We start from the raw sequence: 14562 nt of genomic DNA, 5'->3' as shown, positions 1-14562 counted from the left end.
AGCCAGACACAGCAGCAGAAACCAGCGGCTTTCCAGCTCTTCCAGGCCGCTCTGTACTACGCAGCACACAGGCTGCATGCGCTCGTCTTGACTGCCTCACAGCAGTGGGTGGTGGGGAGAAGAGACTCCACATCGGCCCCCAGGGTGGATCAGCCAGGCCCCCTCATGCAGGCATGTGTCTCTCCTGCTTCCCACCTCTGGGCAGCTTACAGAAAGGCTGAAAGTTCATCTTCCACGCAGCCCCGCAGCCTGCTTGCGTTGTCAGGAGAATATCGGTGTGGCACAGAAGCCTATTGCCATCTTCTCAAGGCGTGTGGGAGGAACGCTAGCTGGGGAGGGGGTACCTGCTTTATAAACCTCCAGCAGGAGCCTGTGGCCAAGGTTTCTTTGCAAGCACTCACCCAGCTGGAGACAGCTCTGAAAGGTCCCATTTGGCCCTCAGCAGAGGGAGTATCTTAGGGCCACAGCAAATTCACAAACTGCCCTGCTCCAGCCAACGGCACCTCCCTGATGTTTGCCTGGGAGAAGCCAGCCTGTGCTGAGTGCTGCAGTGGTCCAGCCCGCCCTGAAAAGCAGAATTGGTCCCAGGGACCACCCAGTGCCTGGCCATTCTGACCCTGAGTCACAGGTTGGCTGACGTCGCAGTGAGGATTGGGGAGGTTTGGGCAGAGCATTTCGCTGGGTGCAGAGAGGTAAATGGCCAGGGCATTCTGCAGCGATCCATTCAGCAGTACTGGGGCAGGTACAAACCCTCTCCTTCTTTCCTCTCCTAGATGGGGAAGGACCGATACACCACGGGGTCTGTTCCTCTTGGTTCAACCGGATACAGGCTGATGAAGTTGTGCCCTGTTTTGTAAGAGGGTGAGTGGCATGTTCACTGCATGTGGAGTCCCCGAGAGCCAGGGAGGGTGTAGACCATTCCACGACTGACTGATCTGTCGGCTATTCACAGCAGAGAGCCCCCGAATCCCTGTCTGTAGCCCGCCATGTGCACTCACAGCACTAACGGGGATTTCTACAAATGAGCTGCTTCCTCACCCTGAACGGGGGAGGGGCTGAGGCCCTGTTCCGTCTGCAACAGCACCGTACAGACCATGGGCCGGGGTGTGGTACCCGATGCCCCTGAACAGCCGGGGGTCACAGAAGAGAGCGCGGTGGGGACTGCAGGTGGGGACTGTTACCACGCGCTCTGCTTCGAACGCCACTTTCTGCCACCACCTTCCGCACTCAAACGTCTGCGCTTGCATGTCTGGCTACGTTTCTACCCCCGCAAGGATTTCCGTGACCCAGCCTGGGCCTTGTCCCATTAGGGGCATCACTAACTTGACAACTTGTCTGTCCAGAGCTCCTGGGTTCCACATGCCACAAGATCCCCAGGTTCCCTGCATCCTGATTGGCCCAGGTACGGGAATCGCCCCCTTCCGGAGCTTTTGGCAGCAGCGGCTCTTTGAAATCGAGCACAAAGGTGGGTCTGGGGGCTTCAGCCTCTGGTAAGTAGGGGGCGAGCGAAGGCCTCCCCAGCATCCTCAGCGAAGCCGAGTGCAATACCCCTGCTGAGGGCACGTGACCGTGTCGCCCTCCAGTGGCTGGTCCCGGTGGGGACCGGAGCCCATTACTTGCGGCTATAGACTCGCTCTGTTAGCTCCAGGGGTGGGCACTTGTGTGTTCAGCGCTAGAGGCGTCCAGCTGAGTGGCAGATGGCTGCTGTGGTGTGTAGCCATGGCTCTGTTTCGCTGACCGTGAGATGACCTGTCACAGAGCTGGTCTGACATTGTTCCACTGGCCTTTTTTTTTTTTTTAATGAAAAATTTCATGAATTCTTTGCTTTAGATTACACTTCATTCCATTTTTCCTGGTTTTTCAATGAAAAATTACAAAATGGGTTAAAAATAATTTTTTATTGCAAAAACAAAAAAAATGATTTTTTTTTTTTAAATTTCCCACCCAAAACCCCTGACCTGTTTCACCCAGCGCTAGTTACTTGGGAGCCTGGATCCATGCGCACGGCTCTGAGGGGTTACACAATCTCTCCAAGTATCTCCTCTACCCTCTACCCTTCCCCCTCTGCCATCTGCTGTCCCAGGGAACAGAGCTACCTATCCAAAATAGCCTCCCTCAGAGTGCACAGAATGGCTGGCAGCCGGCGAAGAGGGAATCCAAGCGCAGCCCTGTCTCCACTCCGCGCAGGAGGGTGTGCGCGAACCCAGGCTTGGGAACTTGGGTGCGGGGGATGGTTTTCTGACTCACGGCTATTCCACCTGTCTCTGCTCCAGCACTGAAGCCCTGTCCGATGATTTTGGTCTTTGGGTGCCGACAGTCCAAGATCGACCACATTTACAAAGAGGAGACCCTCCTAGCCAAAAACAAAGGCATCTTCAAAGAGCTGTACACAGCCTACTCCCGGGAACCAGACAAACCAAAGGTAACCCTGCTACGCCACCCACATCCAGCCCTGAGTCGCCATGACCAGTCTAACGCAGATGGTGAGCGGAGCTCCGGGATCCCCAGGGCTGTGGATTCTCCCAGCCACGTAGGGGAAATGTCAGACCTCTTGTGCACGCACCTGGAGGGATTTGCCTGCACTAGTTTGAAGACGTGAGCTTGGCTCGAACTTTTCACAGCTACGTGGGCCAATGAATCTCCCATTTAAGAATCCCCAGGGTGTTCCCTGCTTAAAGGAAGCAGCCAAGGCAATTTCAGCACGACAGCCCTCGGACTCATTAACCAGCCCTCTCCATCTTGTTAATGTCCACGAGACCTAAAGCCACTTGTGGACATTAACAATCCTCTGGCGCTTTCCCCTAGCCGAGTACTGACCCCAGGGCCTTGGCTGAGTCCCGCTGTGTCTCTGCTTCCCCCTGCAGGTACAGTCACACCGGGAGCCTGCTTCTCAGGGGTGCTGTGCAGCTGGGGAGTTGCACTGACTTCAGCTGGAGTTTCTGGCGCTTAGCACCTTCCAACATGCGGGCCCTGATTGTCTTCAGTTCCCTTCCCAAACAGTTGTGCAGCATTGCCATGCGCTGTTAAATGGTTGCCGTGTTCCACCCCAGAGGTGGCTGCCCTGCGCCGATGGGTGGAGGGGTGAAGTGACGTGTAAAGCTGGGCTGGGCCCTTTGGGAGCTGTGGGTGACAGGTGCTGTGCAACGTCCGTTCCTGTCTCCCCCAGAAATACGTGCAGGACGTACTGCAGGAGCAGCTGGCTCAGTCGGTGTACAAAGCGCTGAAGGAGCAGGGAGGCCACATCTACGTGTGCGGGGACGTCACCATGGCCGGGGATGTCTTCAAGGCCGTTCAGCGCATCGTGAAGCAGCAGGGGCAGCTGTCCGTGGAGCAGGCCGGTGCTTTCATTAGCAAGCTGAGGGTGAGTAGCCCCTCCCCAGCCTGCCGCAGGGCTCAGCGAAAGCTTGGGCCAAGGGCGTCAGGGCTTCCTCTTGAACGGTCACGGATGAAGGGATAATTGCGGCCACGAGCTCTGGGAGTGGTCAGTAGGCACCACCCCTTCCAGCCTCCTGACCTGACCTCGTGGGCCCAGGCTTTCTGACCAGGTAGCTCAGTCCTGTTCTACCGACCCTCCAGGGCCCCTCGCTTGCCAAAGGAGCTGGGTGATGGGTGAGCTACTAGAGGACCAGGCCCCTGCAGCAGGCCATAGGGGCCTGGGACTTGCCTCAAATCTGTAAATCGGCAGAATGGTTCTTGCTGTTACCAGCCGGCCTCGGTCCAGCACAGGGAGTGTGTCTGAGGGAGCAAGTCTGCGCAAAGGCCTGGTTCCTGGAAGAATTCTTGTCCGTAGGAGGACAGCTTCTTGGGTTGCTCTGCTTCTGCAGATTAACCCCGTTAGCCTTGTCCACACTAGCACTTCACCCACTGCTGGCCTAGCACTGGTGCAGCTCCGGTGCCAGCGAAATGCCAGTACAAGCTGCAGTTCCGGGTCCGTCTGCAATGCTGGCTCTACCCAGGAGATGTCTCTGGCAATGTCCAGCCAGCTAATAGCCTTTACCCACCGTGCATGTTATTTACCTATCTAAAAATTGGTTATAGCGTCCTCGCTGTAATAAGCAAATAAAACAAATCTATGGCCATCTAGCACCTTCATGGTTGTCACGTATTGTACAATACAGCCATGCAGATCCTACTGCTGCATAAGCACAGGCCTATGCCACTTGAGCTAACAGGAAAGCTTCTCAAGTTGTTAGCAATATAGGGCCTATGACATACAGTTAGGCGGTTCTGATTCCATCCAGTGCAGGGCACTGGTACACATGCATTGCAGTCTGTTCACTATGGCAATGGTCCTGTGAGGCTGTAGTGCAATCTCCAGTTCCCCTGGGCTTTCTCTCTCTCTCTCTCTCTCGTTTAACCTTAAGGCATGTGGACAAGTAGCCATTTAGAGAGGCAGCGCAGTGTAGTGGACACGGGACAGAGTGCCAGGAGACCTGGATTCTATCATGGCTCCGCCCCTGACCTACTGGGTGATCTTGGAGAAGCCACTTTCCCTGCTCTGTGCCTCAGTTTCCCCTTGTAGGCTTTTCCTTTCTTGCCTATTTAGCATGTAAGCTCTTCAGGGCAGGGACTGTCCCACACTGTGTTTGCACAGCACCTAGCACAATGGGGTCCCACCTCAGCTAGCGTCTCTAGGTGCTACAGAAATACCATAAGAAATTGTGACTACACCCTTCTCCCGGTGCCATGCCTCTGTTGTCCTTGGTTTCAGGATGACAACCGATACCACGAGGATATTTTTGGAGTCACCTTGCGTACATATGAAGTGACTAACCGCCTTAGATCTGAGTCAATTGCGTTCATTGAGGAAAGCAAAAAGGACACGGATGAGTGAGTTGACGTGCTTATTTTAACCTGCGCTATTGTTTCTTAGACGCGCGTGGGTGGTGGAATAAAACTCGGAAGGATCCTTTTATTTATTTGCATGTATGAAGCCAGGAATAGCAGAGACAGGAACAGGCCTCTGATCCGAAAGGTCGAATCAGACAAAGCTGCAGTACAGTTTCTTTGAGAGAACGATCTACTCAGTGGGCTAAATCCATTCCGGAAGGAACTGCCCAGGTGAATCTGACCCATTGTATCCGCGAACACAGCCTTTGCCATTCCACGAGCCCCTGGCACAAGAGACAAGCTAGAGCGCATGAGTGGGCAGGCACAGCTGGAGCTGGTTGAAAATTTCCCGATGGAATAAAGTTCAGTGGGAACGCGCCAATTGGACGGAATTGACTTGTTCTGTGGGAATGTGTCGATTTCGTCAATGGACACCCAGACCAGCCAGCTGTCAGGCTCCCTGGGAGCCGCAGCTCTCCAATGCCTGGGCTGCACACCTGGTAGGGGGGCAAGCTTGCCGGCTACCCAGGGAGCCAGACGGCCGGTTCCCCAGCCAGGGGAGCTAACTGAAGGCCCGCTCCCGTTCACACTGAAACCAAATGGCAGAATACCCATTGGGATCCAAGGTGGCTTTACTGGCTCCATGCTGAATCTCAACTGGCTGGTGGCCAGATGTGCTCATGGCATTTAAAGGCTAACTGTCCCGTGCCAATAAGGGGGACTGCTGGGCTAAGCGTGGAAGGGACTATTGGTAGCTAGTCATTCTCCTCTTTCCCTTGCAGGGTTTTCTGCTCATAACCAGAACCCCTTGCCCCAGACGGGATGCCAAACCAGCTGCAGCGGCAGCTGCCCCCCTCCAGCCGGAGGGCGCTGGGTTTTGTATTTACACGGACACGGCGGCTCCTTTTCTGCGGGGCCTGCCCACGGAAAGTGCTCTGTCTCTCATCCTGTCGTCGTGTCCCGATGATGATGGTTTCCCTTTCCTTTCTCTCTCTGTTGTCCTGTGGTGGTTTCTTTTCACTCCTTATTTCCCTCCTCGGAGTCCCCCGCTGAAGTGCGATGGCTTTATAATCCGCAGTGGCTCTTACGAAACTACGTTTCTTCTTCTCTCGGTCCAACGAGGGTGTTTCGCGGCTGCATGAAATCACCACCTTCGTGATCATCTGCATTCGTTGGTGTCTGGGGGGATGGGGCTGGAGGGCGGGGAGCTGGCTGTTCCGGATCAGGCAGTGAGGACTGGAGAGACCCCTTTCCCCACCTCGACGTGGAACTTGGCTGAATCGCTGCATCTTCTTCGCTTTGCTTTGGCCTCTCCGGGCCTGGCCCATGTGGAAGTTGGATGGAAAAGAAGTACCGCCCCCTTTCTTGCTGGTGATGGAGGCCCCAGAGCTTTGTTCTGTTTGAGGGGTGGGGTTCGTCCGTGTTCAATGGGTAACAATTCACCTAAGTGAGCTCTGTGCTGTTTGTATTGTCAGTCCCATACCCCGCCCCCTCTTGGCTCAGTCCTCTCTTGCCTCTGTGCCCTGTGCTGATCCTGCTGGTGCAAAAGTCTCCACGGGCAGTGTGCGAGCACAGCATATGCAGGCTGGTGTTTCTGCAACGGGGCAGCCCGTGGGTGCTCTCTGGTCCCGGGGAAGCATGGGATGTACTGCCCACTCTGCATCCAAACCTTCCCAGCCTCCGATGGGAGTTAAGGGTAAATGTGGCCAGCCGGCATGAGAGGGCTAGAGGTTAGCTGAGATCCCTGGAGGAAAGATTGTGAATCAGGTGTGGGTTGCGTCCTGTCGCTTCCCTGGATTAACAGGGCACCGGCAGTGGGCACGTGAGTCCTCTCCAGCAAGGCCAGAGAACATGTAAGGTGACACGGCTGGGAGGCGGAGTAGCTCTGAAGCCATCTCTGCCCAGGTCCAAGCGGCACCTGCTTATAAAAAGGTTGATAGGAAGCCAGCAAGTAGCCACTCTATGGGGTCTGCTACGGGCGTTTCTGACCCCACAGAACGCCCCCTTCAATGAGTAACAGTTGCCTTGAATACTCAAAGCATGGCATGTCTGTCCTAGCGCGATCTTGTGAGATGTCCTTTCTCAGCGGCGGCCCCCCAAGGAGCTGCAAAGCTCTCGTGGTGCCGGGCTGGCTGCAACAGATGCCTCCGCGCTGCAAAAAACCCCAAATCCTCTCCATGCCCACTCTGCCTGCTGCACACTCGGTGCCAAACTGCACGAGGCCTCTGGGCCGGGAGCTCTCAGGAGAGAGGGGGAGCAAACCCAGGAAGAGAGGCACCGGTGCTGTCTAAGGCCAGGCTCTGAGGTGCTGACCGCTCAGATCCGCTGCACAAATCCAGCCCCGCGAGAGACTCTTACAGGGACGGCTACCGTGCTGGCAGCCCCCGCAATCGCTCCCCTTTTCCAGGTAGAAACTCTGCGCCCCCCCCCCCCCCACACACACACGGCACACGCTTGCGCGCGCTCTCTCTCTCTCTCTCTCTCTCAGGGGGAGGGGCTTTCTCTAGTTGCCAGGTTCTTTGGGGGTGTTGGGAGCCCTCGTCCCTTCCCCCACCTGCAGTGTACATAGCCATCTACTGTGGCTCGACTGCAGGCAGCAAGAGCAAACTGGTGCCTTCAGGTAGGCACCGGACCCCCTCCTGCCACCAGCATAGGGAATTACCACCGAGGGGTCAGGACTTGGGCACGGCAAAGGGAGAAGGTCCCCGCAACCTCTGTCACCGAGGGTTGTTTTCAGAGACCAGGATCTGCCACTGACTCCCCCCGAGCCAAGCTTCTAACAAAGTGAGTCCAGCCAGGTCTGAAGTCTCCCCCGGCCTAAGTGCGACTTGGCAGCTGGGTTGCTTGACTTCAGCTCGCGTTCACTGGTCTCACGCTATGCAGTGACCACGTGGTTGCTTTGGTTTTGCTGCCTAGACCCTCCAAGGTTGGTAGGCGCTTGTGTGTGCTGCCTACTGCCACAGCAACGTCCCTGGTCTTTACCCTCCCTGACCACCACAGATGGATCTGACCCAAAACCCTGGGCCCAGAGGCCCCAGAGCTTCGGGAAAGCTCAGCTCCAGGCTTTTTGCTGCCCCAATCCATCTCTTCGGAGCGTATTGCTCAACGAGCCTGCAGGACCTTAAATAGGGACATGCACAAATGCTGCCACCTTGTGGTAATTTGCATGCACGCTGTTCTGTGAGGATGGCCCAATGTGTTGCCCTGTGAGGATGAATACATATCCCTGGCTAAGCCCCTGTTCGGTTACAAAATCACGGCTGTAGTGTGGTTACAAGCGACATGGTTCAATTTGCAGCAAGGACTGTACGTCTGCACCCGCCCTGCTGCCTCACAGTGTTTCCCCCCCAGTGCCTCTGCAAGGACTACCGGGCCCAGGGGCCATGCACACAGCGCCGCACATGGAGAAATGGATTCTGGGCTGTCCCACTGCACAGAGTGATGGGGTGAAAGAGACCAGCCCGACTAGGGAGAATACGGGCTCCTGTCTATACTGCAAACCCCAAAGGTGCACCAGCCTAGGTCCCTGGCAGGGGGCAGGTGCGGTTAGCTGCCGCGGTTACTAACCAGGTGGTGTGCAGGCATAAACCACAGCTGCAGCCATCAGTACCATGTGTTGATTACAAACCCTGGTGGCGCTTCTGTAACCGGGGCCTAGAGCTCTAACCAGTTTCAGGGAGTTTTTTTGTGGGGCCGAGAGCTCAGGCAGGCAGCGACCCTTCCAGCTGCATGTCCTGGTCCCCTGGAAGCTGATGGGAGGAGAGAATGAGGAGCGCATTAAGGGCAGAAGGATTCCTTTGCTTGTGCCTCACAAATCTCATAGATCATAGAAGGTTAGGGTTGGAAGGGACCTCAGGAGGTCATCTAGTCCAACCCCTGCTTGAAGCAGGACCGATCCCCAATTTTTGCCCCAGATCCCTAAATGGCCCCCTCAAGGATTGAACTCACAACCCTGGGTTTAGCAGGCCAATGCTCAAACCACTGAGCTATCCCTCCCCCCAGTCTGGATCTGTGTAGGGATCCAGTCCCTGGGGGCGGGGGAAGAGATGAGAGAGCCCTTATTCCACCCTTCCCCACACACACACCATCCCACACACTGGGGAAGTTTGGATCCGGATCCAGCTCAGAACTCTACGGCTGACCTTCCTGTAAGGTGCCAGAGCAAAACCCTGCTTCTCCCTTCAGCCCCCCCCTCCCCCCCCCCCCCCAAACCGTGGGGAGAGTTTGAATTTGGATCCAAACTTTGCCCCAGGCTCATCTTTCCTGGAAATATCAATGCCTCCTGGAAGCAAAGGAATGCCCAAAGAAATGTCCTTTACCTCTTCCTCTTTCCGCCTGTGTCCTTCATGTTCATTGCTGCTGTTCATTTTCCCATTCAGTCCTGTGCTCCTGTGACAGCCCCACTCTGGAATTAGCTTTGCGGGTACCAATGCTCCCAGTCTGTATCTGACTAAGAGGCTGGCTTTGGCAGGATGGGTTGTGTCTCCTCTTCCTCCTGCCCAAAATACCCATGAGCCGCACGAAAAAGCGCAGCAAGGGAGGAGGCATGGCATCCAGATTCAGCGTCTCCCATTGCTAAAGGCTGGAATGTCCCCAGGTGCCTAGAGGAGTTAGGCCCCCAAAGCCTGTTGAAATTAACTGTGAGTTGAGCACCTGAGTTCCTTAGGTCTCTTTTCAGAGTAGCAGCCGTGTTAGTCTGTATCCGCAAAAAGAACAGGAGGACTTGTGGCAGCTTAGAGACTAACCAATTTATTTGGGCATAAGCTTTCGTGAGCTACAGCTCACTTCATCGGATGCATTCAGTGGAAAATACAGTGAGGAGATTTATATACACACAGAACATGAAAAAATGGGTGTTATCATACATACTCTAAGGAGAGTGATCACTTAAGATGAGCTATTACCAGCAGGAGAGCAGGGGGTGGGGGGTGGGGGGGGGGAGAAAACCTTTTGTAGTGATAATCAAGGTGGGCCATTTCCAGCAGTTGACAAGAACAGTAGGAGGGAAAATAAACAAGGGGAAATAGTTTTACTTTGTGTAATGACCCATCCACTCCCAGTCTTTATTCAAGCCTAAGTTAATTGTATCCAGTTTGCAAATTAATTCCAATTCAGCAGTCTCTCGTTGGAGTCTGTTTTTGAAGTTTTGTTGTTGAAGAATTGCAACTTTTAGGTCTGTAATCGAGAGACCAGAGAGATTGATGTGTTCTCCGACTGGTTTTTGAATGTTATAATTCTTGATGTCTGATTTGTGTCTATTTATTCTTTTGCATAGAGACTCTCCAGTTTGACCAATGTACATGGCAGAGGGACATTGCTGGCACATGATGGCATATATCACATTGGTAGATGTGCAGGTGAACAAGCCTCTGATAGTGTGGCTGATGTGATTAGGCCCTTTAGTACTCCTTTTCTTTTTGCGAATACAGACTAACACGGCTGCTACTCTGAAAGTCCTCCTTTAGTTCTCTTTGAAAATCCCAGCCTTAGAGAGCTAAAAGCTGTGTTACATCCAGCCTGCTCACCTGGTGCATCCAAGAGACAGAACAGGGATGGGGGAAGGGACAAGTGAGTGAGTTGAATTCAAGGGCTCCAGAAGCTGTCATCAGCTTGCCCTGCCTCGCTGGGATAGTTGACTTTTAACATACCGGGCTGGCTTTCTTTTTAACTCAGCAAGTTCCATTTACTTTAGTAGCCAGTTTGCTCTCCTCACCTGCAAGGGTTTCATATGCTTAATTTCCTCCCGCAGAAAAGGGGACATGATCCTGCTAATCTCCTCTGTCATTCCACAAACACAGACCTTTCATCCGCCACCTGGACACAGTTCAGCTGGGTGAAATGGGTGTGTATGTATAATATATACATAGCACATGGGTGGTGGAGAATGGAGATAGCCAGGTGATGGATTGAATGTATCTTGTGCAGTTGATGGCTTTGCCTGCTCTCTGTCCATTCAGTCCAGTCCCCTCTGGCTAGTTCCAACACTCCAATCGGCTGAGCTGCTCCAAACAGCTCCTGTAGGAATTGGAGACTGGTCATGATGGACCAGTGGGCTGATCCGATCAGGCAATTCCCATGAATGGCAAAGATTGCCATCACCACCACCAAAGTGCTTCACAGGGCCTCAGCTCACTTCTTACTCCAAAGGTTAACAGCCAGGTGGTTCCTTACTAGATCTGGTCAAGACTGTTTGAATTTGCCAAGTGTGCCTGAAAAAAATGCTCCCCATTTTTCCTGACCAGCTCCACTCTTTACCTTAGACTGACGAGCCGCTAAGCCACTGTGCTAAGCCTCAGCTCCACAGCAACTGTCCCCAAGGCTTTGCCTCCCCACAGCGGCTGCCTGGAAGTTTAGGCAGGGGGCAACATACAGGCCAGTCTTTATATTACAGGTGTACAGCACCCTAGGGGAGGGGAGCAAATAACAAAATCACTTTCTGCCCCCAAAGAAAGCAGAAACAGAGTTGAGGACAGGCTGCAGCACAAGAAGCCTCTCCTTGCTATATTTTACCCCTAATCTATATTCAATATTGGTTAGTTATTGACCTCTGTTAATTGCCCATTTTCCTATTCTTCCCCTCCCTTAACAATTCACACCCTTAGCCTGTGCTTGCACCTCCCACTGGAGAGGCCTTCCCAGCATCCAGCCCTTGCTCAGCCATGCAAAAGGGGGCAGTAGCACTTCAGGAAAGGTAGGTTCTGGAGATAGCAGTGGGGCATGAAGCACCTAAAGCTAGGAGGATGCTAATGCTCTGGGGACTTGCTCCCCTTCTAGATGGCTCTCTCCAGCGATGATTCCAGCCCATGGAGAGACTGAGGGATGCAGGGAGCAAGGAACTTCACCTTAAAGAGCCAAATTCTGCTCTCAGATCGGTCGGTCACTTCCCATAGGAATCAATGGCAGTCAATGTATACACACCTAAATGGCAGCAGAAGTTGGCCTCTGTTCTGAGCCCCGTTCTGAGATCATTTATCCAAACGCGATGTGACTAGGAAGAGTTTGCAGGACCAACTCTTTAGAAGCAGCAGTGTGTACACACTGAGCGCAATCTCCATAAAACACATACGGTGCACGGAGGCCTTGTTATTACTGATGGGGGTAGAGGGGATGTCCTTGCTGAGGCGTCCGTGAGCTAAGCCAAATACACCAGGCTAGATGCTAAGCTGCTGTAAATTTGTCTAGGACCACTGAAGTCCATGGAGTTGCTCTGATTTACCCCAGTGGAGGATCTTCTCCAGGGGCTGCTGATATTCTGAGAGGGAAAACTTTATGCTCTATGCTAATGGTGCTGCTCCCGTCAGGCTACACAGGTGTGGCCATTGCTAGAGTGAGATCTGTTGCTAGGTTTGGCATTATTATTATAATTTCTTAATTACTCGCATAGTTCCCTTGAGGATCATGGCCCTTCTCAGAACAGATAGAGAATGGGTGGCGCTCAGCATGGCCCTCATTTGCTTCTGCGGGGAGTTTCAGCACTGGCATCAGTGCGAGCAGAGATAAGGCCACACTGAGTGCTTATAAAAGCCCATCCCCAATCAGCACTGTTTATCACCTGCATTGAGATGGCAGATTCTCGTGAGGTACTAAGGACCCCCAACTTCCATTGGCTTCGGTGGGAGACGGGGCGATCGTCACGCCTCAACATTGAGCCTGAGGGCAGGAGAGGTTACAGTCATAGAATATCAGGGACCTCAGAAGGTCATCTAGTCCAACCTCCTGCTCAAAGCAGGACCAATCCCCAACTAAATCATCCCAGCCAGGGCTTTGTCAAGCCTGACCTTAAAAACCTCAAAGGAAGGAGATTCCACCTCCTCCCTAGATAACCCATTCCAGTGCTTCACCACCCTCCTAGTGAAATAGTGTTTCCTAATATCCACCCTAGACCACACCCACTGCAACTTGAGACCATTACTCCTCGTTCTGTCATCTGCCACCACTGAGAACAGTCTAGATCCATCCTCTTTGGAACCCCCTTTCAGGGAGTTGAAAGCAGCTATCAAATCCCCCCTCATTTTTCTCTTCTGCAGACTAAACAATCCCGGTTCCCTCAGCCTCTCCTCATAAGTCATGTGCTCCAGCCCCCTAATCATTTTTGTTGCCCTCCGCTGGACTCTTTCCAATTTTTCCACATCCTTCTTGTAGTGTGGGGCCCAAAACTGGACAGTGATTATAGCTTTGCATGCACCAAGCCGCACTCACCCGCAATGCATTATTCCCTAGTAATCTTGTTCCAAATCTATCCCAGGCTGTGGGATTTCAGCTCTGGCTTCTCCCCTACAACTACCTTTATTTACTAAAACTTCAGGGGTGATGGAAAAAGCTAATGAGATCGTGGATTTAAAATGCTTCGTTCCAGGACTGAAATGGGCTCTAGTGGGGTCAGTGTTTTCTGGGTTTTGCTAAAGCTATGAGGATGGCATGTGAACTATTTACACATCACAGCACATGCCTCTCTTCTCCCTGCTGAGACAGTATTACAACAGGATGGACACGGCCTGGACTCTAAAATGCCCCGCGCGGGTACTGTTGCCTATAAGGGCCAATGACGAGAAGCTGCAAAGCTCATTTCAAACACAGTCGTTTATAGACTCTCCACTGGTGAGAGCTGCTCACAGTGAGTTGCTGATCACACAAGAAGGTACCTTTCTTTCTCATTTGTGTCACAAAGTGTGGGCCAGATTGTGTGGGCACAACTCAGAGGCAGTAAACCCAGCTGTGTATGGGTCCCCCGCTGGTTTAAGGGATCCCACAGGTTAGTTCTTTGCAGCAGCTTGCTCTGAATCACCATTGAATAGAGCTCGTTGGAAAATGGTCTGTATGTGGGGGTGGGACTGGGTTTCCATGGAAAATGTGGATTTTGTTGGGTCCTGTTGGGATCCAGGAAGTGGGCGGGTGGAAATTCAAATCCTGAAAACTGAAATCTTTGGGGTTTGAGGCATTGGTTTTTTGATGAAAAATCAAAAATTTCCATGGAAAGTGGGCACTTTGAGACCCCCCCCCCACACACACACACACAAAGTTTAGTCAAAAAGTCAATTCTCCAACCAAAAAACAGCTCTGACAGAAAATTTTCAACCAGCTCTACTTGAAAATGTAGCAAAACAGACAATAAATGCAGCAACCCCTGCCCCATCTGCTCTGGAGTTTACCCTGAGTCTGAAAGAATTGGGGTTTTTTAAGTCGTGTGTTCAAAAAATGTAAAAGTTTGTGTTTCCACAAGTGCCAACCAACAAGCAGCTTTAGCTTTACTAATGAGGTTCCAGACGTTTTGCATGTGTGTGAACTGCTCCCGTCGATTCCAGGGTGAGCTGATTGCACCCATCCAAGGCTGTGTTCGACTCCGCTAAAGAGTGCTGAGTTCATAGCAGAATCCATTCATTTCAAAAACAACTGCAGCTGGTTGAACAATGCAAAACCAAAAAATGGGGACATTTTTGTTGAAATTTTTCATTGACATTTTAAAATTAGACCGAGTTTTGACCAGCACTTTATCCAGTCAAAAAACATATAGCAGGGCGGGAGAGGGAGATTGTAAAAATGTCTTCAAGAGTTGGGGGGAGGGGGTTAGTTAAAATTCAATCTTTTGTCCAAAAAAATCCTTGAAAAAAATCAAAATTTGAAAAAACATCTACCAGCTTCAGGAAAAATACAACTTTTAAAAAACTGTATCTAAATCCACCTTTAACTAACAAGCCTGCATGACTCCAAAGCAGCCATTCATGTCTGTGTGGG

General features: G+C 52.5%; 1 protein-coding gene across 2 annotated transcripts in view; it reads left to right on the top strand.

Annotated features, from left to right (window-relative positions):
- The window catches only part of NOS1 (nitric oxide synthase 1), a 92396-nt gene extending 78077 nt beyond the window's left edge, over positions 1–14319 (top strand). For both annotated transcript variants that reach the window (XM_037878888.2, XM_043529162.1), the window contains 6 exons: positions 774–861; positions 1344–1465; positions 2274–2422; positions 3167–3361; positions 4712–4830; positions 5613–14319. In XM_037878888.2, the coding sequence (XP_037734816.1) occupies positions 774–861; positions 1344–1465; positions 2274–2422; positions 3167–3361; positions 4712–4830; positions 5613–5628 (689 nt within the window). In that variant the 3' untranslated portion in view covers positions 5629–14319. The remainder of the gene's footprint in view (positions 1–773; positions 862–1343; positions 1466–2273; positions 2423–3166; positions 3362–4711; positions 4831–5612) is intronic.
- The last annotated feature ends 243 nt before the right edge of the window (positions 14320–14562 follow it).

Source organism: Chelonia mydas, chromosome 15, assembly GCF_015237465.2.
Source record: "Chelonia mydas isolate rCheMyd1 chromosome 15, rCheMyd1.pri.v2, whole genome shotgun sequence".
NCBI classification, from domain to species: Eukaryota; Metazoa; Chordata; order Testudines; family Cheloniidae; genus Chelonia; species Chelonia mydas.
This window is presented reverse-complemented; position numbering and strand designations above follow the sequence as displayed.